Here is a 26904-nt window from a genome sequence, read left to right on the forward strand (position 1 = left end):
GAAAGAATTCTCTGTAGTAACTCAGAGCCCTCCCACTGTATTGTCCCATCTCTAGCCATTGGAGATAATTTGTTAGTAGCAGTTGTGGATGGGCCATACGCCATTTAGCCAATCATTCCAGCCCCTCCATAAAATAATCAAACTCACTCTTAAAACAAAAGTTAGGCTTTTTGCCCCACTACTCCTTTAGGTAGGCTGTTTCAGAACTTCACTCCTCTGCTAGTTAGAAACTTTTGTCTGATTTCAAGCCAAAACTTATTGATGGCCAGTTTATATCCATTTGTTGTTGTCAACATTGACCCTTAAATAATTTTGTTGTTTTTGTTTAGGTCCTCCAACAAAACAGATGGTCAATGGACACCTCAACCAGCATCTCCAGATCCTGGATTTAATTGCCTTAATGACCTTCTCTATGTGCACCCTTCTATGGGATCTCTCAGCCCTGAGCCTTTTAACATTCTGCAACCCCTCTCTATAAAGAACAGGACTAGAGTGCCGCTGTCCTGCACTGAGAACACCAGATTCTCCCCAGAAATACTAAATGAAGTAATACAGGTGAGGGACATTTATTGCCTTTCCACTGTACTTGCATATATTCAGGCCTGAGAGCATGAAACGGTTATGCCATCTTGGACTCACTGAGAATGAGAATTCTTCACAACTGCTTTAAAAGTTCTTGAGAGAGACAAGTGGGTGAGGTAATATCTTTTATTGGATCAACTTCTGTTAGTGAAACCAACAAACTTTTGAACTCTAGTGAGCTCTTCTTCAGGCTGATGGAGTTGGAAAGCTTGTCTCTTTCAAGCAACAGACGGTTGTCCAGTAAAAGATATTACCTCATCTACCTTGTCTCTCATATGGTGAGACCAACATGGCTACAACAATATTGGAAAACTTTTTAAAGTTATTTTCAGTTTAAAAGACCTATTTGAATGTACACCAAAAAACAAACATGAGGACCTCTGTAAAGAAACTACTCCAAAGTGGTAGCAGTGAAACAGTGTGACATGATTTTGGGAGGCATGGGGATCAGCAAGGTTAGCTCAGATCTGCCCCACTTCTTCACAGTGCTGGTACTAGAATTCAGTATTGTGTGAACTTCACAGAACTTCTTTGGAGATTGTAAAGCTTTGTATTTGAAACAGAGCATCTCTTCCTGATCCCACAGGAACTTGTGACATCACACTAACATACTCGTATAAATGTGAGTGGTGAAGCATACTCCGGTACATATGTCCCTTTGGAACACAGCAGTCTGCATGTTCTGCTACCTGAAATAAACCTAAACTTAGTGCTAAGTTAAGATGTTTTTAACACTCAAGATCAGAGTTAGTTTGTGATCCACTGTCATGAATTGGCTCAGTTTAAGTGTCTCCAGAGTTATGTTGGTCAAGGGATTTGGAATGGAATAAAGAGCTATCCCACCAATTTAAATCCATGCTAAATCATAGTGACTGAAAGCTAAGTGACTTGTCCTGTTTGATAAAATTGAGTAGCCTTTGTGAAATGATTGGCCCTGCAGCCCATTCTCATTGGGCAGGTATCCACCCTACAAGCCACTTCATCAATTCTCCACTCTTGTTAGCAGTTTCTGTAGAAAGATCAAGGACTGAGTGCACAGGTGCCGACTTTTCCTTTGCCCTGGAGGTGCTTAGCCCCCACTTTGCCCCAAGACTCCGCCTTTGCTCTGCCTCTTCTTGCCCTTGCTCCACACCCTCCAAAGCCCTACCTTTGCTCCGCCCACTCCCCCAGGGCTTTCCCTCACTCCCTCTTACTGCCCCCACTCCACCCCCTGCCTGAGGCCCTCACCCACCCTCCTGCTCTCTACCCTCCCCATGTCTCTAAATTGCTGTTTAGTGGCTGTGCAGCCCCCATGAGCTGTTTGGCAGTGGTTGGGGAACAGCTGTAGCCAGTGGGAGCTGAGAACCCACTTGTTTTGTCCTTCTGTGGATGCTCCAGGGCTGGAACACTCATCAGTTGGCATCTATGACTGAGCGTACCATAGGGACTGAGCTCCCCACTCACCCTTAGAGATGATCCTTCCAGATTAGGCATTTGAGATTGAAGAATCTCATTGCTGCTTTCTGCGCCAGACCTGTTCTGAGTACAGGCACTAAATTTACTTTTTAAATGTCTTTTGAAGTTACAGGGGTTGTGCAATAACTTCCTCAAAGATCAGAGAGGTAAGGAGCCAGAAGGGTTGTAGTCCTGATCCCAACAGAAAAATGATTAGCTGGGACTAAGAATATAAATGCAAGCTCACGTATCACAGTTCTATGCTGCATAACTTCTACTGCTCATCGAAACTGTCTGCATTACTTCAGCACCCTGTTTCAGAGAGAAGAGCTTGAGGTTTAAATTGCAGCACGAGGTCTCTTTAGGGATGTAGGGAGAAATAATATTGTCATGTCCTATAACTGGCTAACTCTGGGTTTTCTTAAAGAATGAGGAGTACTTGTGGCACCTTAGAGACTACGAAATAAATTTGTTAGTCTCTAAGGTGACACAAGTACTCCTCATTCTTTTTGCTGATACAGACTGACACGGCTACCACTCTGAAATCTGTGTTTTCTGTACCAATCCTTCTTCGTTCTCTCTCCCACACAGAGTGTACAACCTTGGGAACCACGTACATTTCCCCTTTCAGACACAGCATACCAGGCTCTTCTGGAACAGCCAAGTGAAGATGGCTGCAAGCAGTCAGGAGACTTTCAACAGTGGGACTCTAGCAACAAGCAGGGTATCAGGACTAACAGTATAGACTCTGGCATATCTAACTCCAGGGAGCCACGTGTTTCAGATATGGACCTGCAAACAGAGGGCACCAGAAGCTTGGAGGTGTTCACAGACCAGCAATGCTTCCAAAGAAGGCTGTTCAACAACAGATGAACACCTGATTTATGTGATGTGTTATGATAGGCACATACTTTATTTCAGAATCAAAAGTTTGGGTGATGAGCTGGTTCAGAGAAGCACTGGCAGTGAATGGTGCTGCCATGCCTGAGACCTAGGTTCAGCAGCAGATTTTGGGCTCCCACGTCCCCGGATTGGGAAGAGTTGGGCACACTGCAGAAATAAGGTGCTGGACCTCTGAGAGGACCGTGCTGTCCAGAGAAAACAACTTCTGGTTTACTCTGGAGAAAAGGGATCAATTGGCCTGCTGGCAAGAAGGTTAGGGGCTGCGACTGTTGCAGCAGCCCAGGATAATGCAGAGAGAGATGGTGGGTTAAAAAACAAACAAACAAAAGAATGAAGATCAAACAATAGAGAGGAAACTAAATTGGCTGTTCTAACTTTAATTGTTCGATATTCAAACATCTGTATCTTGAAAGGGTGCCCCCTGGCTGCACATCCAGTCTTCAGTGGCTTTTTGTCTAGTGTGTCATGGTGGAGCAGGAATAGGAACAGATTTCCAAGAGATCAACTGATAAACACCTGAAAAGGTATGGGAAAGTCTAACAGTGCTACATGGCTTTTCTTTTTAAATGCAGCTATGAAAGCAAATCCTTTCTTTAGAGTATGTGAAAAACAGGTTCCCTTGGCCTTGCACAAATGACATTTGTATCAATTGCCTTCAAATAAACTACAAATCATTTTCATGCTGTGGATGTTTTCATTTATTTAGTGTATATTCTCACTGTAATGAAACTGACAGGATGGATGGAGATCAATCTTTAACTTGTTCACGGCTTTTTCTCAGTTGTTCTCTATCATGGATCTTAGCTGGCAAACCACTGTAAAGCAAAACTACTGGGGAAAGAAAATACCATAGATTCATTGTACAGAGGGGGGGCACAGTTCTCAACTATCAGATGGTAGGAAGGGTGTTGAGCCATTTTGGGGGAGCCTTTCTGGAAAATGATGGGTCAGAAAGCTGCCCTTCCAGAACATGTAGTACTTTTTAATACCAACATTTAGAAAGGGGGCTTGGAAATGTGTTAAGGTAACACAGTGGTAACATTCAACTTCATTTGACATGCATCCTCCTTTTTACTTTCCCACTTCGAATCTCTGCCCTTTGCAGATGGTATGTTTACATCCCAGGACCAATGGAACTAAACATTTAGCCCACTTTTTTTTTTAATGAACCAGTTTGATAAATAGTTTACTCATTGTGCTGCCATTGTAAATCGTCTATAAGGTCAGTATTTCTAAGTTATTCCTGGATAGCTGGACATCATTGCTCTTCTGAGTTTCCAATGGTGTCCTTGCAGGTATTCTTTCTTCTCCTGAGCTGGGACATTCAGGAGGAAATAGAAATATAGGAAAGCAATGGTCAAGGCAGGGACTGTATGTATGTACAATGGGATCCAGATCCTGATTTGGGCCTCTGAATGGTTCTGTAATAAAAGTATTAAATAAAATAGTCAAATAGAAGGGCTGCTGTACTGAAATTTTGGAGGGTAAACTTGGATGAGTAAACAGTAACCATGTTCCAATACGTCTGTTAGCCTATAAGATGCGACAGGACTCTGCTGCTTTTTACAGATCCAAACTAACACGGCCACCCCTCTGATACTGTTTAAAAGGCAGCCCCACGGCCTACCAGCTGCACCAAGCATAACTGGCCTTGCATTTAACAATGCAGTTGCATCCTATCTGGCATCTAATGGGCAGGTCATTGAGATCTGATGGAATCTCCATAGCCGCTGTAATGGGCTGTAAGTGGCAGTAACTCACTTTGTTCCAGAAAAGCAGCAGAGTGAATATAAAGGCAATGAGAAGAGGGATGGCTAAGGAAGCCTCTGGGGAAACATTGTCACATTTAAACCCAATTCCCCTTTCACACATTTTGTCCCCATTTTGGTTGGTTTGAAAATGAGAAATGTGAAATTCTGAGAAACCTAAAATCCATCCTGTCAAATTCATATTTTTTTTCATGACTTGATTATAAGCAACAATCAGAAACATTAAGTAAGTTCTCCCACAGAGACTGTCATCTTTTGTGTAATTGCTCTATGTGTACTTTTCTCCCTGTCTTTGGCATTTTTATTTTTGTATTTTGAGCAGATGGATGTTCTATGGATGAAGAAACATATTAGCAAACTCACTCTGGGACCATTTATAGGGGCAAAATCTGCTTGGAAAGATGTTTCACAATAATGACTTCAAAGCACATCTGACTAAATGCTATGGTTATGAAAGCAAAATAAAATGTGAGGCTTATAGCAATCCATGGGCCAAGTCTTGCTTTTTTCTGCAAATGTATGCATCCCCTTTTTGTTGTGGTGTCTGATTACCTGATCCTACACAGCCATCTGAGCACAGAATCAGAGGTAAGAATACCTTACTTTGTCATATAGAGGAATGTCTCTAGTTGCTCTGCTCTTTGTGGACAGGAAGGAGAAGACTTTTTTCCTTTTTATGGTGACCTTGGTAGAGGAGAAATGCTCTTGTTCGTTGTTAGTGATTGCTAAAATCAAACCGTACACACACCTACATACACTGTCATTTGGCCATTTTGTGTGTGTAGCTGGTTAGACTCAAGCCTTCCTTTAGACCAGCGGTTCTCAAACTTTAGCAACTCAAGGACCTCCATTTTGATTTAAAATTTTTCATGGACCCCCAAGCTGGCTTCTAATTTTCCCCGGGGCAACTCCTGCTCAGCCCCAAGCCCTGTCCCTACTACACCCCCACTCCCAAGGCCCTCCCTCTGTTCCACCCCTGCCCCGCTTCTTTCTGCTGTCTCCCCTAAGCCTACCCCATTCCAGTTCCTCCTCCTCGCTCCCAGTGCCTCCTACACTCTGCTGATCAGCTATTCCATGGCATACAGGAGGCACTAGGAGGGAGGGAGGGAGGAGGAGTTGATCAGCAGGGCCAATGGCCATGTTAACTCGTGGACCCTCTGAAGGACCCCAGTTTGAGAAGCACTGGTCTAGACCATTAGAATCAGATGGTTGAATCATATGTCATAGGAAAGGTCATTTCTGCTAAATGGCAAAAGATTCAGATTTAGCCTGTGACCTAATGTCATGAAGTGATACTCTCTGTACAGGTTATACACACATGATTCTAAGTTACTAGATTTCAGTTAAGGTCTGTGTCACTGTGCAGGAAGGAACTCTCACTACTTGTGCTTGGTCATGTCGATTCCAGTTAGGCGTGCATGCACATAGTTTAGTCAGAAAGTTTTTCCCCTAGCAGCACCTGTTGGGTCAGCTGTGGAGTGGTACCTCGCCTCCCTGGTGCTCAATATGAGACCCTGCTGACTCAGCACCTCCTCAGTTCCTTCTTACCACTTGTGACAGTCATTGGAACTGAGGTGGCTTGCTTTCGAAAGTGCTCCACTAGTTCTTCTATAGCTCAGTGTATGTAGTTTTCATAGTTTTAATAATTTATAGCTTATAGTTACTTAAATCTTAGTGTATAGGTGTAGACGGTTCCCCACCCCAACTTTCCTGTTCCCCCTTGGGACTCGAGCATGCCTCAATCCCAAGGATTTAAACCCTTCAAGTCTTGCCACAAGCCCATGCCAACGGACAACCTCCATGCTCTTCCTCAAGTGTCTAGGGGAAGAGCAGCAGATGGACCAGTACAAGATTTGCAACGGGTTCCATCCCAGAACTAAAAAAGAGCAGGACTTTTGTTTAAAACAGCTCCTCATGGAGGCGGCTCTGAGACCTCAGCCCGCCTCGGCATGGCCAAGTTCTTCTGTATGGAGCGCTCTGGCCTCCGTAAGAGAAGTGGTGCTGAGAAAGGACTATTGGCACAGAGACACTCAGCACCGTTACTCCCTGGCACCGGTCTCGCTCCCCAGTGCTACAGCAGCGGCACCAGAAGGAAACTGGACAGGGACCAACGCTCTACACTAAGGTCTGCTGCCCTGGAAGTCTCCACTGGGGTGCGTCCTACAGAGGAGCACCCAGTGCTGAAGGTTCAGGAGCCGACACCGTCTACTTTGGCCCTGCAAGGTTGGGCTGTTGAGTCCAGTGTTCTTAAGGCTTTCCGAGCCAGGTGGTGGGGGATGTGGACCTGCCATCCACCCTGGACACCTTTTGAGGCCATGAGGGACTTAATTGCCATGATGGCACCATGGTCCCTGACCGCTTGAGAAAAGCCTCTAGTGCCATAGTGCGCAGTACCGTCTTGAGGCAAGCCCACATAGTTGATGCGTCCAACCACATCTCCATGGCACTTGGCACCAGCAAGAAGACTCCCCACAGGGAGTCCCGCCACCACACTAGCTCACGGTGCAAGTCAGACTCACGGCGCCATTCCCAATTTCAGCACCGCTCCCCGCTGAGGCACTGGTACCCAACACGGCAGAGATCTCGATCACAGCACCACTTGATGTCTCCACGCCAGTCCATTTCACAGCACCACTCCAGATCACGGCACAGCTCTCCAGTGCAGCTACGCTCTGCACCACCCTGGCCTTCATGGTCCCGGTCTTAGTCTTTGGACTCTGAAGAGGAGTCCTGGTACTCCAAATGGAGCCGACACAGGTCAGGCCAGAGGTGGCCAGATGTGGGTGCAGGGCCATGGCCTGTGCAGTGGCCATTCTGGACCCCTTGGGCATACCACCAGGCCCAGGGTGCCCCATCCAAGGGCTCCCAATCCGTGGTGTCCAAGCCACAGGTGCCAGCAGCATCGGCCAGTTGCCCCACCCCTAAAGGTGCCAGAGCCAACCACCACTACCACAGTGGATGTGGGGCAATGGGACCCAGCGGTTCAGGAGGGCCATCAGGACCCTTTACCCCCACTGGTGTCCTCGTTCTCCCCGGTAGCAGGGACTTCCATCTCAGAGCAGCCCCCCATAGACAACCACGCCCACCAGGACCTGCTGCACAGAGTGGCGAGCAACTTGGGTCTGCAGGCCGAGGAGGTGGTAGAGCCAGAGAACCCCATGGTGGACATCTTGGCACTGGAAGGCCCATTGAGGGTGGCTCTACCCCTCATTATGCAGAGAGCAACACCAGGAACTATTCATGGCAGCCATCGACCTAACCAAAGTCTTTGACTCTATCCATCGTGATGCCCTAAGGAGGGTGCTGTGTAGGTTTGGCTGTCCACAGAAATTCATTTCCATCATCAGACTGCTCCATGATGGGATGACTGCCACCGTTTTGTGCAATGGTTCAGAGACCAAACCATTCACCATTTGTACTGTTGTCAAGCAGGGCTGTGTCATTGCTCCAACACTCTTCTCTGTTTACCTGGCTGTGATCCTGATTCTCATTCACAACCGCCTTCCTGATGGAATCGGGATTGAGTATCGTATGGATGGCCAACTCCTCGATCTTTGATGTCTCCAAACAAGATCTAAGATCACGAGAATTGGCATCACTGACCTTCAGTATGAAGATGACTGTCATTCTTGAACACACAGAGGCCGACCTGCAAAGCACCCTAAATCTTTTTGCAGATGCCTATTGCAGCCTGGGTGTCTCACTCAACACTGGAAAAACCAAGGTACTCTACCAGCCCTCACTTGCACAAACTGCTCTTCATACTCCACAAATCACCATCAGCGGAGAACCCCTGGAAAATGTAGACCATTTTCATACCTTGGCAGCCACCTCTCCCAAACAGCCAACAGTGACACAGAAATTGAATAAAGGATGTGTTGTGCCAACACATCTTTTGGAAGACTACTCAAACGAGTATTCAATTATAGGGATCTGCAAACAGGTACTAAGATCTTGGTTTACAAGGCAGTTGTCATCCCCACCCTTCTCTATGGATGTGAGACATGGATAACCTATTCTCAGGACCAGCTGGGAAGACCAACGCACTAACATCAGCATTCTTTCTGCAGCCAACATCAGCAGTGTAGAAGCACAGGTCATGAAATACCAATTCCACTGGGCTGGCCACTATATACGTATGCCTGACACTCGCCCCCCAAAGCAAGTTCTCTTCTCTGAGTTAAGTCAGGGAAAAATGGCTCGTGGAGGGCAGTGGAAGCATTTCAAAGACATACTGAAAGTACATCTTAAAAAGGGAGGCATCAACCCAACAAAGTGGGTGGACTTAGCACAGAACAGAATGCAGTGGCACCACACCATACACCAAGCCACACCTCACTTTGAGGAGAACAGACATGCTCATGAGACAGAGAAGTGACAAAGGAGGGGAAAAAGGGCACAACACTCCAGCCAACAACAATGTCTCCTCCAAGATTACATCTGTCACTTCTGTGGGAAAATCTGCAGAGCAAGATTGGGCTCTTCAGCCACTTAAAATCTCACCAATGAACCCCCTTGGCAAACATCATCCTCACATCGAGGGATAGCCAAAGAAGAAGACCCCTCTATAAAACCATCCAGGCCAACACAAGGACCCTATGGTAGACCCCCGGCCTCCATCCCTCTCAAAGGGTGTGGAGAGGAAATACTTTGTCCCATCTAAGGGGTATGCATACCTCTACACCCACCCACAGCCCTGCTCATTGGTGGTGGCTATGGTGAACGAACGAGAGAGGCAGGGGCAGCAGGGTCCTACCCCAAATCAAAGGAGTCCACATGGCTGGACCTTTTTGGACACACGGTCTACTCGACCAGGGGTTTGAAACTCAGGATTGCCAACCAGCAGGTAATTCTGAGCAGGTACAGTTTCAACTCCTGGAACTCTATGCTAAAATTCAGGCAGTTGGTACTCGCAGAGTCCAGGGAGGAGTTTGGGGCTATTGTTGAGGAGGGCAAGGCAGTGGTACGGACCTCCATTACAGGCCTCACTGGATGCTGAGGACTCGGCGGTGTACACCTTATCCTCTGGCATTGCCATGAGGCGTAGCTCATGGCTTCAGACCTTGGGGCTGCCACCCAAGGTGCAACAGACCCTCCAGGACTGCCATTTGATGGAGCAGGCCCATTTGCGGAGCAAACTGACTCCAAGCTGCATAGCTTTAAAGACTCTAGGGCTACACTGAAGTCGCTAGAGGTGCATACCCTGGCCACTCAGCGGAAACACTTTAAATCTCAGCCCTTACAGCACCCCTACCAGCCACACCCTAGACAGGACTACTCTATGAAGCGGGATAGGAATGTCAGGCGCAACCTGTCCCAGCCCTCATCTAACCGGGGCCAGGCGTGCACTTCCTCCAGCTCTAAGCAGGCCTTTTGAAGGTGTGCCCGGGGACGACGTACCAGCCACTGGACCGGATCCTCGCCCCTGCTTCCTGAATTGTTTATCCCACTTCTACCATGCTTGGTCCCAAATAACAATGGACCACTGGATTCTTTGCACAGTAGAAGTGGGATATTCTCTCCAATTCTGGTCTTCCCCCCACTTCCCCATCCCTCTTCAGGGACCCTTCTCACGAGCATCTCCTCGCACAGGAGGTGGAGACGCTTCTTGCTGCAGGGGCAGTGGATGAGGTTCCTCAGGAGCTAAGGGGCAAGGGATTCTACTCCCATTATTTACTAATCCCCAAAGCCAAGGGGGGGGGGAGGGTTTCAGACCCATTCTAGACCTGCGAGGCCTCAACAGATTAATGAGAAATCTGAAGTTCTGCATGGTGTCCTGGTACGCTGCCCTCGACCTCAAGGATGCATACTTCCACATATCCATACGTCGTGCTCACAGATGGTTCCTCAGGTTTGTGGTCAACCACAACCATTATCAATTCACGGTCCTTTCCTTCGGCCTCTCAACAGCCCCCCCCCCCACACACACACACGTGTTCACCAAGTGCATGTTGATCATAGTAGCCTTCCTCTGTCGAAGACAGGTGCAGGTATACCCGTACCTCGACGACTGGCTGCTTCGGGGGTGCTCCAGGGATCAGGTAGATGTGCAAATCCACTTTGTGAGATCCACCTTCAACAAGCTGGGCCTTCTCCTTAACAAGAGCAAGTTGTTAAACTCAAAGGATAGTTTATTGGGGCTGTGCTGGACCCGGGTTGGGCCAGGGCATTCCTGCCAGAGGCCTACTTCCAAGCATATCAGAGATCATACAAAGCCTCAGACAGTACTCCATCACCCCAGCACGGGGCTGCCTGAGGCTTCTCAGTCATATGGTGTCTTGCACATACATGGTTCAGCATACCAGGATGCGTCTAAGACCTCTCCAAGCTTGGCTCACGTAAGCTTATCGCTCAAGGCGTGACAGTCTGGACTTAGTGGTCAGCCTTCCAATGCAGATCCTCCAGTCTCTCACTTCGTGGCTCAACCTGCAAGATGTGTGCAAGGAAGTCCCTTTCCACAGGCCCTAGCCCTCCCTGTCCCTGGTAACGGACGTGTCAGCACTGGAGTGGGGCATGCACCTGGGAGACCTTCAGATGCAGGGTCTCTGGTCCCAGGATGAGCTCTTGCTATACATCAACATCAAGGAGTTGAGGGCTGTATGGCTAGTGTGCCAAACCTTCCAAGCTCACCTGCAGGGTCAGTGCGTGGGAGTCATAATGGACAACACAACTGCAATGTTTTATATAAAGAAGCAGGGCAGGGCCCATTCCTGTCCCCTATGTCGGGAAGCCCTCCAGCTATGGGAGCTCTGCCCACGCCATTCACCTGGAGGTGACGTACCTCTCAGGTTCACAGAACAAGCTGGCAGATTACCTCTGCAGATCCTTCCACAAGTGGTCCATCCGGACAGATGTCATTCATGCCACTTTCCAGAGGTGGGGAACTCCCGTATCGACCTCTTCACCACTCAGGGCAACAAGAAGAGCCCGTGGTTCTGCTTCTTTCAAAACCACAGCCAGGGCTCCCTTACGGATGCATTTCTCCTCCCCGGGTCGGATCATCTGCTGTACACATTCCCACCATTTCCACTTGTGCATAAGGTCCTGCTCAAAATCCAGAGGGACAAGGTGACAGTCATAATGGTGGCACCAGCATGGCCCCACCAGCATTTGGTACACCACACTCCTGGAACTTTCTGTAGATGCCCTGATTACATTGTTGCTACTTCTGGACCTGATCACCCAGGACCACCGTCGCCTTTGTCACCCAGACCTCCAGTCTCTTCACCTCATGGCATGGAAGCTCCAAGGTTAAACCCTATGGAGCTCATATGCTTGGAGTCGGTTAGGGAAGTCCTGCTTGGTAGTAGGAAGCCCTCCACTAGGACCACCTATCTGGCCAAATGGAAAAGGTTTGCAATCTGGTGCTCCCAGGACCATACTCCACCGTTGCAGGCCCCCATTCCTCTCATCCTGGAGTACCTGTTACACCTTAAGCAGCAAGGTCTGGTAGCTTCTTCCAGCAAGGTGCACTTGGCAGCTATCTCTGCATTCCACCTGGGAGAGACCAGGTGCTCCGTTTTTGCCAACTCCATGGTTGGCTGCTTCCTGAAAGGGCTAGAGGGGCTGTACTCCCAGGTTTGGCAGCCGATCCCTACACGGGACCTCAACCTGGTTCCTTCCAAACTGATGGGGCTCCTGTTTAAACCTCTGGTAGCTTGTTCACTTCTGTTCCTATCATGGAAGGTTGCCCTTCTAGTCACCATTACTTCAGAACTTAAGGCCCTCACCTCCAGCCTTCCCTACATCGTTTTCTTTAAGGACGAGATGCAGATTAGACCTTACCCAGCTTTCCTTCCAAAGGCTGTGTCCGAATTTCACTCCAACCAGGACATTTTCCTGCCTATTTTTTACCCTAAACCTCATGCGAGCAGCTGGGAACAAAGACTCCACTCACTGGATGTTCAACAGGCACTCATCTTTTACATCGAGCGCACAAAGCTGTTCCAAAAGTCGAACCAGCCGTTTGTGGCGGCTGCAGACTATATGGAAGGTCTTCCAGTCTCGTCCAGAGGATCTCATTGTAGATAACAACCTGCATCTGCACCTGCTAAGAATTGGCCAACGTTCCAGCCCTGGCACCCCCAGCGCATTCCACAAGGGCGTAGGCCTCCTCAATGGTGTTCCTGGCCCAGGTGCCAAGTCAAGAGATCTGCAGGGCAGCAACATCGTCCTCGGTGCACACTTTCGCCACTCACTATGCCATTATCCAACACACTAGAGATGACGCAGTGTTCAGCAGAGCAGAGCTCCAGTCTGATATTCCATAACTCCAATCCCACTTCTGAGGTAAAGCTTGGGAGTCACCTAACTGGAATCAACATGAGCAAGCACTCAAAGAAAAAATGGTTACTCACTTCTTGTAACTGTTTTTCTTTGAGATGTGTTGCTCATGTCCATTCCAGACCCACCTGCCTTCCCCTCTGTCAGAGTAACTGGCAAGAAGGAACTGAGGGGGTGCCGGGTCAGCAGGGTCATATATTGAGTGCCATGGTGGTGCCACTCCAGGAGGCTTCACAGCCAACCCGATGGGTGCTGCTAGGGGAAAAACTTTCTGATGACTCTGCACGCAGCACACGCACACCTAACTGGAATCAACATGAGCAACACATCTCAAAGAACAACAGTTTCGAGAAGGTGAGTAACTTTTTTTTCCAGACTGCCCTTAATGGGAATAGCTGGGTGGTGATGGTGGTTTGAAGATTAAACATGGTCATCTAAAGACAATCACTATTCAGACCATCTCTGTACTTACCCTGTGAAAACAGACCTTGTACTGCAGCTAAACTCATTAGTGATCAATCCATCAAGCCCCAGGCATGCATTTAGCATCAACTTGATGGGATGCTGAGTTGAGACTCAGCTTTTCTTTTTAAACCTTATAGCTGTGACAGTTAACATGTCATCCAATGCAGTGCACTAAGGAAGTGGAGAGTAAACTATTTCACAGCTTTTCCTCCCCACTCAGCCTGCAGACTCCCTCTTTTCTTCTAATCCCCCCTAAGCTAAGGCCCTTTCCACAAAAATCACCCAACCTCCCCACAACCTTTTATTCCCTATGCTAGTTCCGTAACAGTTTTCTCATAGGTAACCTGCAGAATTCACATACATCTCCTCCATAAATCCCTGCTGTTACTAGTAATATGAGGCCACTTCAGGAGCAACAGGGCAGAGATCAGTGAGGGTTTCTGGAAGCAGGGTGGATTTGGAGGTTGTTCCTGGCAAGGATCCCTACTTGGTCCCTCTTTCCACCACTTCAGGAAACCCACATCTCCCTCTGTAAATCTGCCATTTGCTAAGCAGTACAGACCAGTGGTCTAACTTTCAGAAGGGCAGAGCACCCACAAATCCAATTTGTCAATGGAAGATGCAGGTCTTCAATACTTCTGAAAATCAGGACCCTAGTAATGACCTAATTCTGTGGGTTAAATTATAAGATCACCTTGACCTAAACAAACCATATTTCTATAACTACTACAACTGTAAAGTGAGAATCTGAAAGCAGTTGCAGGAATAAAATGGGACAAAACTAGCCTGTGGGACTCTAGCTCTAGAATTAAATGTATTTAGGATAACAATGTAATTGTGGACAGTGGTTTTTTTTAATTGTTTTCCTTACTCCTATGGGAACACTTGGTGTGAATGTAGTTTGGCCTGTGCGCTTGTGCACTACATGCTCTAAGAATTTGCCAATCATAGAATATGATTAATACCATATTTTGCTTCCTGACTGGATGACAAACTTTGTTGTTGTTTTTTAAAAAGGCCGGTATATGTGGTTGGACAGAGAGCCTAGACTGATGCATAAAATTTGACAGTTCACATAAGGATGTGGATAGCTGCATGAACAGCCATTACTCAGATGTTGGTGCGAATCCTAGTCTAGAGAAAAGGCCATTAATATGGTAGCATCAGCCTGCTATCTTGAACACAAGTGAATGATTATGAATACTCTTCAACTATTCACTTAGCTCAGTTTAGGAGCATGGTTACAACAAGGTTATCTGAAAAATCTCTGCTTTAGTGACATCTAGTGGTCAGAAGTATCCATGACTATCAGGCTTAGGCTTTGTCTACATGCAAATTTGCATGTAGATTCATTAAACAGTTAGAGTGTCCACAAAGGGAGTTGTTTATTTCTGTTTGAATGGCTTATTTGGTTTAGTTTAAACCTGTTCCTAATTGATTTCTGCTAAACCAAAATAATCCTGATGTAAATTGAAGTAAGAGAGATGTCCTTGTTTAAGTTCACACCTTTAGTTAGGCTTGGACTATGCTACACAGTTAGGTCAACCTAAGGCAGTTTGTCAACCTATGTCAGTGTCTACACTACAACCTTGCTCCCGCTGATGTAAGTGACCTACTATACCTCCACCAGAGGTGCAGGGTTCATTTCAGTCCAGTTAGAAGGTAGATATTGGCTTTAGGCTGTCTTGTCAATTTCATAGCTCTGCTGGCACTGTAAATTTGACAAGAAAGCTGGCTCCCAGCTGGGCTGCTTCTGGGTCTCCGCTCTAAGCCGGGCTTCTGGCTTGGGTGGCCACCTATGATCCCCACCAGAAGCATGGCAGCTGACTGGATTTCAGGTGTGGATCTCCTAGCTGGAGCCAAGAAACGCCAGGCAGCTGCCCATTCCCCAACTGTAGCTGTGCAGAGCTGAGAGCCCTGGCACCCAGTCCCCCACACAGCCCCTCTTCAGTTGGTGGAAGCACTCCTAGTGAAGATGCACACTACTGACAAAGAGGATAGCGTGGATGTCAGCCACCGCAGTAATAACAATGCAAACATGCCTTTAGACTGGTATCTTGGTGTAGACAGCACCCAGCTGACTCTGGTGAGGTGGCCTGTCTGAAAGGCGGTGGCAATTAGCTTTAGGTTCAATTTCCATTGTGTTTGTCAATGTAACTAGGCGCACACGCACACACAGTTTAAGCAGCAAAGAGTCCTGTGGCACCTTATAGACTAACAGACGTTTTGGAGCATGAGCTTTCGTGGGTGAATGCCCACTTCGTCACCCACGAAAGCTCATGCTCCAAAACGTCTTGTTAGTCTATAAGGTGCCACAGGACTCTTTGCTGCTTTTACAGATCCAGACTAACACAGCTACCCCTCTGATACTTGACACAAAGTTTACTGTCTGTAAGCTATGTTATTAGCAACCATCCAAATATCTACTTGCCATCCAAAGCAATGCAGCCAGTTTATTCTCACCTGTGTGAAGAGTAGGTTTCTAAATGAGCTACAGACTGTCTTCACACTGAACAGGTCTTGAAGCATTTTATAAAGGTGGTAGCTGTCATTCTGACTTCTCTCACTGGGGATACTGAGACAGACTAAACAAAAGCTAAGAACCAAATTTTCTAGTGTCCCCTATTTTTGGATGCCCAACTGGACAGTGAGGCCTGAATTTCAGAGGTGCTGAACACCTATAGCTTGTAGTGAGTTGGAACACTATATATATATATAGAGAGAGAGAGAGAGAGATACCTATCTCATACAGCTGGAAGGAACCTTGAAAGGTCATTGAGTCTAGTCCCCTGCTTTCACTAGCAGGACCAAGTACTGTCCCTGACCATTTTTTTGGGGGGGGGACCCAGATCCCTAAATGGCCCCCTCAAGGACTGAACTCACAAACCTGGGTTTAGCAGGCCAATGCTCAGACCACCGAGCTATCCCTCCTGCCATAGTTACACATCTCTTCTGAAAATTGGGCCCTGGGTAAGTCTAATGCAGGGCACCCAAAAGTAGCGAACTACTTTTTTTAAATAAAATACATGCTTTTGTCAAGGAGTCTTGCAGGTGTGAACAGAATATATGTCTCCTAACTCACAGTCCCCTTTTCTAACCACTAAATTCTCTCCAGTACTCAGCCAAAGTAACTGAGCTGGATGGTAAGGATTGCTATGGGCAGCGGGGGTGGGTAGGATTCTTCCCTCATCCATATCCGGACTGTGAAGCAAGTGTAGAAGCTGAGATACTTCATAAGCAGTATGCTATCCTAATGGCTGGAGTAGCCTCTGACCTTACGTGAGTTTACGGTTCCCACCATCCATGGGAGTGGGGAGAAGAACCAAATGCACATAATGTAGTAGATGATCTTCTGCCTCAAGTACCATTGCAAATGTCATGCGAGGGTATCATAACCTTAGTCCCAGATTTGGACCTTAGCATCCAAAATATGGGGGTTAGCATGAAAACCTCCAAGCTTAGTTACCAGCTTGGACCTGGTACTTGCTGCCACCACCCAAAAAATTAGAGTGTTTTGGGGCACTCTGGTCCCCCTGAAAAAGCCTTCCCTGGGGACCCCAAGACCCAAATCCCTTGAGTCTCACAACAAAGGGAAATAATCCTTTTTCCCTTCCCCCCTCCAGGTGCTCCTGGAGAGATACACAGACACAAGCTCTGTGAATCCAAACAGAGTGACTCCCCCTCTCCGTTCCCAGTCCTGGAAACAAAAACCACTTTCCTCTTCACCCAGAGGGAATGCAAAATCAGGCTAACAAATCCAACACACACAGATCTTCCTTGATTTCTTCCTCCCACCAATTCCCTGGTGAGTACAGACTCAATTTCCCTGAAGTAAAGAAAAACTCCAACAGGTCTTAAAAGAAAGCTTTATATAAAAGAAAGAAAAATACATACAAATGGTCTCTCTGTATTAAGGTGACACAATACAGGGTCAATTGCTTAAAAGAATATTGAATAAACAGCCTTATTCAAAAAGAATACAAATCAAAGCACTCCAGCACTTATATTCATGCAAATACCAAAGAAAAGAAACCAAATAACTTACTATCTGATCTCTTTGTCCATACACTTAGAAACAGAAGATTAGAAAACAGAACTACTTCTCCAAAGCTCAGAGAAAGCAGGCAGACAGACAAAGACTCAGACACAAACTTCCCTCCACCCAGAGTTGAAAAAATCCGGTTTCCTGATTGGTCCTCTGGTCAAGTGCTTCAGGTGAAAGAGACATTAACCCTTAGCTAGCTGTTTATGACAGAGGGTGACCTCTGCAGACCTGGGGTAACCTACCCCTGCACAGCAAAACCACACAATTCCAGTATCCCTTTCACATCTGCAAATGAAAGGGCAGAATTTGCTCTTTTAACATATGTATTAGGACTGAGGAAAAAATAAAGCAATACCCTTCAATTCGTTTAGCTCTGATACTCTAATCCTATGTTGCCAGTTCTTGTGATTTTATTGCAATATTTGATTTCCTTAAAACCCCAGCTTCTGAAGTCAAATAATTACATGAGAATCTCAGATTTATTTTTTTTAAGTTTGTGCAGAAGACATGACCTGAGTGCACCCTAAAAGCTCAGAAACCAGAAGGGAATTTTTTTTTAAATCTTGTGATTTCTTGGGACCTTACTTATGATTCTCAAATGCTTACTTATGATTCCAAAGGGGATTACATAAATACTTCTCATCTGCCAATTGGGATTTCACTGTCCTAGTTAATCATCTATTGTGACCAATCCAGATAGACCAGAAGAGATCAATTTGCCTATATTCTCTACAGCGAAATTTAGTTCAGGCTGGGACTAGCTTTGTTGTCATGAGAAAAATTGCAGATGACTTGGAAATTGCCCTGTAGCAAAACCTGAGCAGCATTCTCAGTTTATCAAGATTACAAAGCTCTAAGATGTCACATCAAACATCTTCTCTCATTACTCACCAACTGAAACGTAAAATACTTAGCACTTTTATAGCACTTTCCTTTTTCAAAGCACTGTGTAACCCTACTTTAACCTATCTTAGAAAATGAACCTTAGCAGCAAAGAACTCTCTCATGGTCTAAAAAGGCCAAGAGTCTTATACTTTTAAGTGAACAGAAATATATCAAGCTCTCTGCTCAATGCGTGTTGTGGAGAAAATTACCCTCTGATGAAAGATCCTCAGTTAATTTTATTTTTCCTGGGAGCTTCTACAAGGTATCATCGTTGTCCATAAATGTCACCATGGGTGGGGAGGCTTGCTCCCTGTCCCAACTCTTTGCCCCTTGGCCCTGCCCCTCTTCCTAGGCCCCGCCCCAGCCTCCCCCCACTGCTCCCCACATCCCTCCTCACCCCTCCAGCTGTCAAGAGATCCCCTGCCCACTGCTCACCTCCTCACTCCCCCACCTACTCGCTTCCTCACCCCCCCATGACCTCCTCACTTACCTGCCAGACACCCCCACCAAATCCCCCTGCCTGCCTATTGCTCGCCGCCTCACTCCTCCACCAGACCCACTCACCTGCCCCCTCACCCCCTGCCAGACTACCTGTCTGCCTACCGCTAGCCTCCTCATTCCTCACTCAACTCCTCAGACCCCTGCCAGACCACCCCCACCTGCCTGCCTCCTGCATACCCACTGCAAGACTCCCACCCCAGCCAGCCTGCCTCCTCACCCCCTGCCAGACCCCCTGCCTGTCCGCCGTTTGCCTCCTCACCCCCCACCAGACCCTGCCACCACTTGCCTCCTCACTCTTCTGCCAGACCCCACCGCCCACCTCCTCCTGCCCCTGCCAAACCCCCCACCCACCCACCGTGAGATTTTCCCACCCACCACCTCCGAGACTTCCAGAAGGGGTGGGATGGAGAGGAGGAAGACTCACCAGGCAGCAGCAGCAGAGGGTGGGGGCCTTGGGGAAGGGGCGAAACAGGGAGGGGAGGAGGCATGGCCACCTCAGCCCAGTGGCAAGTCGGCAGCAGCTTAGCCTCCCCTGGCCTATTATACCCGCCACCCATGAATGTCACCTATTGAACTCCTACAGCTGTGCTTAGGCAGCCACAGCAGAGGAAATAGCATGTGCTGGGGACAATAGTTTCTTCCCCTCTGCTACTATTAGAACAGCAGGGTACAATAGAACCTCAGATTTACAAACACCTTGGGAATGGAGATTTTTGTTTGTAATTCTGAAATGTTTGTAACTGAATAAAACTTTTCAGTGGAAATCCATCAACCTCATGCAGAAACTTGCACAAATACAGACAGATATCATCTTCCTTTCCAAATGCAAACGGATGGACATCATACCAAATGGACTAAAGGTAAAAAATCCACTGCTATCTACATACTACACAGACCACAGTGAGAGATTATGCCATACTCTATCAAAAAAACTGAGGAACCACCTGATCAGCATCCTATACAGCAAACAGGAAAACATCAAAAAAGAGCTCTCCAACCTGGAGACTCTCATTAATAACCAAACTTCTATACAAACGGACTTCACTAGAATAAGACAGGAGATCTACATTACTCACTTCACCTCTCTACAAAGGAAAAAGGACTGTAAGCTGTCTAAACTCCTACCTGCCACATGGGGCCACAACCGTGGTACCCCTAACCCACCCAGCAATATCATCAATCTGTCCAACTACACACTCAGGACAGACTTTTCTTCTGGGCTATCTCGGGGACTCTCTTTCTGCCCTGCCACCCCCACCAACATGATACAGTTCTGTGGCGATCTGGAAGCCTACTTTCGCCGTCTCCGACTCAAAGAATACTTCCAGGACAACACTGAACAGTGCACTGATACACGGGTGCCCTCCCACCAACAGCACAAGAAGAAGAACTCCACATGGACTCCTCCTGAGGGTCGAAATGACAGACTGGACCTATACATTGAATGCTTCCGCTGGGGTGCACAGGCAGAAATCGTGGAACAACAACATCGCTTGCCTCACAACCTAAGTCGTGCAGAACGCAATGCCATCCACAGCCTCAGAAACCACCCTGACATTATCATCAAAAAGGCTGATAAAGGAGGTGCCGTTGTCATCATGAACAGGTCTGACTACCAAAAGGAGGCCGCCAGACAACTCTCCAATACCAAATTCTACAGGCCACTTCCCTCAGATCCCACTGAGGAATACACTAAGAAACTACAGCATCTACTCAGGACACTCCCTACACTAACACCAGAAGAAATCAACATACCCCTAGAGCCCCGACCAGGGTTATTCTATCTACTACCCAAGATCCACAAACCCGGAAATCCTGGACGCCCCATCATCTCGGGCATTGGCACTCTCACTGAAGGACTGGCTGGATATATGGACTCTCTACTCAGACCCTATGCCACCAGCACTCCCAGCTATCTCCGTGACATCACTGATTTCCTGAGGAAACTACAATGCATTGGTCACCTCCCAGAAAACACCATCCTAGCCACCATGGATGTAGAGGCTCTCTACACAAACATCCCACACACAGATGGAATACAAGCTGTCAGGAACACTATCCCTGATGATGCCATAGCACAACTGGCTGCTGAGCTCTGTGCCTTTATACTTACACACAACTATTTCAAATTTGATGACAATATATATCTCCAGATCAGTGGCACTGCTATAGGGCACCCGCATGGCCCCACAATATGCCAATATCTTTATGGCCGACCTGGAACAACGCTTCCTCAGCTCTCGTCCACTCATGCCCCTTCTCTACCTACGCTACATTGATGACATCTTCATCATCTGGACCCATGGGAAGGAGACTCTGGAAAAATTCCACCACGATTTCAACAGCTTCCACCCCACCATCAACCTCAGCCTGGACCAATCTACACGGGAGGTCCACTTTCTTGACACCACGGTGCAAATAAGTGATGGTCACATTAACACCACCCTATATCGAAAACCTACCGACCGCTATGCCTACCTTCATGCCTCCAGCTTCCATCCCGGACACATCACACGATCCATTGTCTACAGCCAAGCACTGAGGTACAACCGCATCTGGTCTAACCCCTCAGACAGAGAGCAACACCTACAAAATCTCCACCAAGCATTCTCAAAACTACAATACCCGCACGAGGAAATAAGGAAACAGATCAACAGAGCCAGACGTGTACCCAGAAGCCTCCTACTGCAAGACAAACACAAGGAAGAAACCAACAGGACTCCACTGGCCATCACATACAGCCCCCAGCTAAAACCCCTCCAACGCATCATCAAGGATCTACAACCCATCCAGGACAATGATCCCACACTTTCACAGGCCTTGGGTGGCAGGCCAGTCCTTGCCCACAGACAACCTGCCAACCTGAAACATTCTCACCAGTAATTGCACACCGCACCATAATAACTCTAGCTCAGGAACCAATCCATGCAACAAACCTCGATGCCAACTCTGCCCACATATCTACACCAGCGACACCATCACAGGACCTAACCAGATCAGCCACACCATCACTGGTTCATTCACCTGCACATCCACCAATGTAATATACGCCATCATATGCCAGCAATGCCCCTCTGCTATGTACATCGGCCAAACTGGACAGTCTCTACGGAAAAGGATAAATGGACACAAATCAGACATTAGGAATGGCAATATACAAAAACCTGTAGGAGAGCACTTCAACCTCCCTGGCCACACTATAGCAGACCTTAAGGTGGCCATCCTGCAGCAAAAAAACTTCAGGACCAGACTTCAAAGAGAAACTGCCGAGCTTCAGTTCATCTGCAAATTTGACACCATCAGCTCAGGATTGAACAAAGACTGTGAATGGCTTGCCAACTACAGAACCAGTTTCTCCTCTCTTGGTTTTCACACCTCAACTACTAGAACAGGGCCTCATCCTCCCTGATTGAACTGACCTCGTTATCTCTAGCTTGCTTGCTAGCATATATATACCTGCCCCTGGATATTTCCACCACATGCATCTGAAGAAGTGGGTATTCACCCACGAAAGCTCATGCTCCAAAACGTCTGTTAGTCTATAAGGTGCCACAGGATTCTTTGCTGCTTTTACAGATCCAGACTAACACGGCTACCCCTCTGATACTTAAAACTTTATGGTTGTTCTTCCTAAAGTTTACATCTGAATATTGACTTAATACAGCTTTGAAACTTTACTATGCAGAAGAAAAATGCTGCTTTTAACCATCTTAATTTAAATGAAACCAGCACAGTTTCCTTACATTGTCAAATCTTTCCTTTTAAACTTTCCCCTTATTTTTTTTAAGTAGTTCCCATTTAACACAGTACTGTACAGTAAATCCTCACATAAAGTTGTCCCAGTTAACACTGTTTCGTTATTAGGTTGCTGATCTATTAGAGAACATACTCATTTAAGGTCACGCAATGTTGTTATAAGATGGTTTGGCTCGCCCTGCTCCGCCCACATGGCGTTCCAGCTGGGGAGCGGGGGCTTACCCCGCTCCGCCCGCCTGGCATTCCTGCTCCCTGGCAGGAGCACCGGGCGGGCAGAGCGGAGCAAGTCCCCGTGCCCAACCCCGCTACGCCCCTGCCTCAATCAAGCTTCACAAACATCAATGGTGAGTACAGTATTAAATTGTTTAAAACTTATACTGTATATGTATATGTCTTTTGTCTAGTGATAAAATTTCCTTGGAACCTAACCCCCCCTATTTACATGGGGAAACTGGATTCGCTTAACATCATTTCACTTAAAGTAGCATTTTTCAGGAACATAATTACAACATTAAACGAGGATTTACTGTACTGTATTTGCTTTTTTGGGTCTGCACTGCTGCCTGATTGCATACTTCCAGTTCCAAATGAGGTGTATAGTCGACCAATCAGTTCGAAACTCGTGTTCTGAGGTTCTACTGTACTTCATGCAAGGATTAAGAGACAAGCTGTTTGAATCAGAAGCTTCATTGGCAACTGGGAGCCTGTCATAGGCTTTACTTCTAGAGCACCTCCTTTGGGGTGGGTACAGGTGCTGTTTATCCCCCCCCCCACTTCCTCTGGAGTAGAGCATGAAAAGAATTGTCTATTTCCAGCTACCACTATCAGAGAGACAATTCTCTTCTCCCCCAGGTTAACAGTAGTCCAAGTGAATTAGGTAAGGTGGAGTAGTCAGTCTTACAGCCCAGTTCAGGTTCATCCTACTCTCTTTGTCAAGCAACTAGTCAACAGCCCCTAAGCTAGGGCTCAGTTCCCTAGGCTTTTATGAGGCTGTAGAACATGATTTGCAACCAAGGTCCTGTAGTGGCACCAAATCTTATGTAAAAAGGGGTCATATAAGGTGTCTAAGACCAGGTTATGGGTTGCTGGTTTGGTTATGCTGTCTATATGTATGTATTCTTTTGTAGTTGAAGTTATGGAGTACTGAATCTATACTGTCTGTATTTCAAATTTGTGCTGTGCTTTTGGAAACATTCCATACAAGTTGGTATTAGCTCTAACTAGCCTGCTTGATGGCCCATTAAGGACCATCAGCTACACAATTAATCCATGGAGAGAAGGCAGATAAGCTTTGTAACTCAGCAAATATGCAGGAACTTGCCCATGTGACTCCAGACTCCATTTTGCTGTAATTTTCCACAGTAAGAACAAAGAGGTCCTTACACCTGAAAACGCCTATATAAGGCTAATGCCTCATCTCCATCTTATCTTCAATCCTGCTTCTTACCTCTGGAGGGACTTTGCTACAAGCTGAAGCTCTACACAAGGGACTGATGACCCATCCCAGCTGGGGATGTACTCCAGAGACTTGATTTGAACCTGCAGTTTACTCCATCACTGCTACAAGCCTGAACTACGAACTTTGCCATTACTGTGTGTAATTGATTCCATTTAACCAATTCTAGCTCTCATCTCTACCTTTTTCCCTTTATGAATAAACCTTTAGATTTTAGATTCTAAAGGATTGGCAACAGCGTGATTTTTGGGTAAGATCTGATGTGTATATTGACCTGGGTCTGGGGCTTGATTCTTTGGGATCAAGAGAACCTTTTTCTTTTATTGGGGTGTTGGTTTTCATAACCATTCATCCCCAGGACGAGTGGGACTGGTGGTGATACTGGGAGACTGGAGTGTCTAAGGAAATTGCTTGTGTGACTTGTGGTTAGCCAGTGGGGTGAATCCGAAGTTATTTTTGTCTGGCTGGTTTGGTTTGCCCTAGAGGTGGAAAAACCCCAGCCTTGGGCTGTGACTGCCCTGTCTGAGCAATTGGTCCTGAACTGGCACTCGCAGTTGGGTCCCTCCAGAACCGCATCGTCACAGAGGCTAATGGGCCCAGGCTGAGCTTCCTGGGCTCTACAGAAAATAAAGCAAGGAGAATCCCTCTGCTTGTCCAGAGGGCCATCAGCAGCCGTATGGTGGGTTCAGAAAGCTATCTGTCCCAGTTCTACTTCCCTCTGAGGTACACCTCCCACCGAGCCTGGATCCCTGTTTGTGTTTTAAAAAATCCTTCTCCAGGTTCAGCAAGCCTCCCAGGTGCTCTGGGTTGCAGCTGATTGTGCCCAGAGGATCTCATTAACCCCTCCTGATGCGGTGGAAACTTCTCCCACCACAGAACTGTTCTAGTTATTTTATTGTTATGCTGATTTCTAGAGCATTGAACCATAGGTCATCTAGACACATTATTTACAAAGATAAGTACACAAAACAAAGTTACTCAATACTAAATAAATCATATGGGTTTCATATTGTGTCCTGAAGTTCAGCAGCTTTGAGCTCCAACTACTCCAGGGGGAATTCTGCTTCTCTGCACAATGCAGAATTTTGCAAACATTAATGTTGTGCGCATAGAATTTCCTTTCCCCTCCCGCACAGAAATAGGCTGCAGAGATGCTGGCTGTCACTAGGGACCGATGGACGCAGCAGAGCCCAGCTCACAAATAGAAAACTAGGCCTAGGAGAGGAGAGGGAACTAGAGGGTTCCCAGCAGCTGCAGTTCCCAGCACATCCTGAAGGAAGGAGGCAGCAGCACACAGGACATTGGGCTATTTCTCCCTCTGGATCCCAGAGATCTGTGGGGCAGAAGTATGAGTGTCAGGGCCGTGGTTGGCATCTGGGGGGGTAGGGAATGTAAGTGTTTGGGATGGGGGGACTGCAGCTGGGCTCTGGAGGGGAGGTAGTGAGTGTGTCTGGGATGGGGAGGCAGGGGTATGAGTGTTTGGCCCCATGGTTGGGCTCTGAAGGGGAGGGGCAGAGAAACAGGAACTGGGTTGTTCTAGGGATTTCTTCAACTCTCTACTCCTGGGGGAATTTGTGTGTGTGTATGTGTTGTTACAGACATAGTTGCTGACAGGTATTTTGAAATAAATTACCAAAATTATTGAAACTGGAATGATTATATAGTGTTATTTTGACAAAATGTGCAAAATTTCAAAATATTAAGTGCCAAATTTTTAAATTTTTGGTGCAGAATTCCTCCAGGAGTACCAGACAGACTGTTAAGAACTGGTTCCACACACAAGGAGCCTGTCACTAAGAAAGACCTGCCCTCAGGAGGCAAACTCTGGCACAGGAATAGTTGGAGAAGCTAATGGAGTTTTTGATGTTTTTATGTTCCCATGTACTGGGCCAGATCAGCCATCTGTGCAAATCAGAGCAGCACCTGTTGTTGCAACTGGGAACAGCAAGAATGAAGATGAACTCTGGCCTTTTTTCCCCACTGATAGTGATTGCGGTTGGGATGCATAGAACTGCTGTGCTGGTTCTATATCATCAGTGGATTTCCCCTCTATGATAAGAAAATTAGCAGGTATCTGGTTAAGCTGAAACTACAGCCCCACTGAGCCAGGCAAAGGGCCATATCACAAGAGAACTGGTCCCAGAGTGTTCAAATGGGGAGGACCCAGAAACTATAGCTTCAGCAGCCTATAGATGAGAAACATCTTTCAGGGAACTGGATCCCAGATCATTCATGGCTTTATAGCACGATGGACACCTTGATTGACATCAGAAACAAATGGAGAATCAAGTATAGAATTGTCAAGTATCAGAGGGTAGCCGTGTTAGTCTGGATCTGTAAAAGCAGAAAAGAATCCTGTGGCACCTTATAGACTAACAGACGTTTTGGAGCATGAGCTTTCGTGGGTGAATACCCACTTCCTCAGATGCATGTAATGGAAATATCCAGGGGCAGGTATATGTATGTGTGCTAGCAAGACAAACCCAAGAGAGAAACCAACAGGACTCCACTGGCCATCACATACAGCCCCCAGCTAAAACCCCTCCAACGCATCATCAAGGATCTACAACCCATCCTGGACAATGATCCCACACTTTCACAGGCCTTGGGTGGCAGGCCAATCCTTGCCCACAGACAACCTGCCAACCTGAAACATATTCTCACCAGTAACTGCACACCACACCATAATAACTCTTGCTCAGGAACCAATCCATGCAACAAACCTCGATGCCAACTCTGCCCACATATCTACACCAGCGACACCATCACAGGACCTAACCAGATCAGCCACACCATCACTGGTTCATTCACCTGCACATCCACCA

At 47.0% G+C, this 26904-nt stretch overlaps 1 protein-coding gene across 11 annotated transcripts in view; it reads left to right on the forward strand.

The window, feature by feature from the left end:
- Positions 1-5172, forward strand: part of LOC127045833 (KAT8 regulatory NSL complex subunit 1-like) — a 137624-nt gene extending 132452 nt beyond the window's left edge. For 10 of the 11 annotated variants that reach the window (XM_050942520.1, XM_050942521.1, XM_050942519.1 and 7 more), the window contains 2 exons: positions 330-555; positions 2608-5172. In XM_050942520.1, the coding sequence (XP_050798477.1) occupies positions 330-555; positions 2608-2889 (508 nt within the window). In that variant the 3' untranslated portion in view covers positions 2890-5172. The remainder of the gene's footprint in view (positions 1-329; positions 556-2607) is intronic. The other variant, XM_050942517.1, reaches the window with a different exon arrangement.
- Positions 5173-26904: the final 21732 nt, after the last annotated feature.

Source organism: Gopherus flavomarginatus, chromosome 2, assembly GCF_025201925.1.
Source record: "Gopherus flavomarginatus isolate rGopFla2 chromosome 2, rGopFla2.mat.asm, whole genome shotgun sequence".
In the NCBI taxonomy this organism is placed as follows: Eukaryota; Metazoa; Chordata; order Testudines; family Testudinidae; genus Gopherus; species Gopherus flavomarginatus.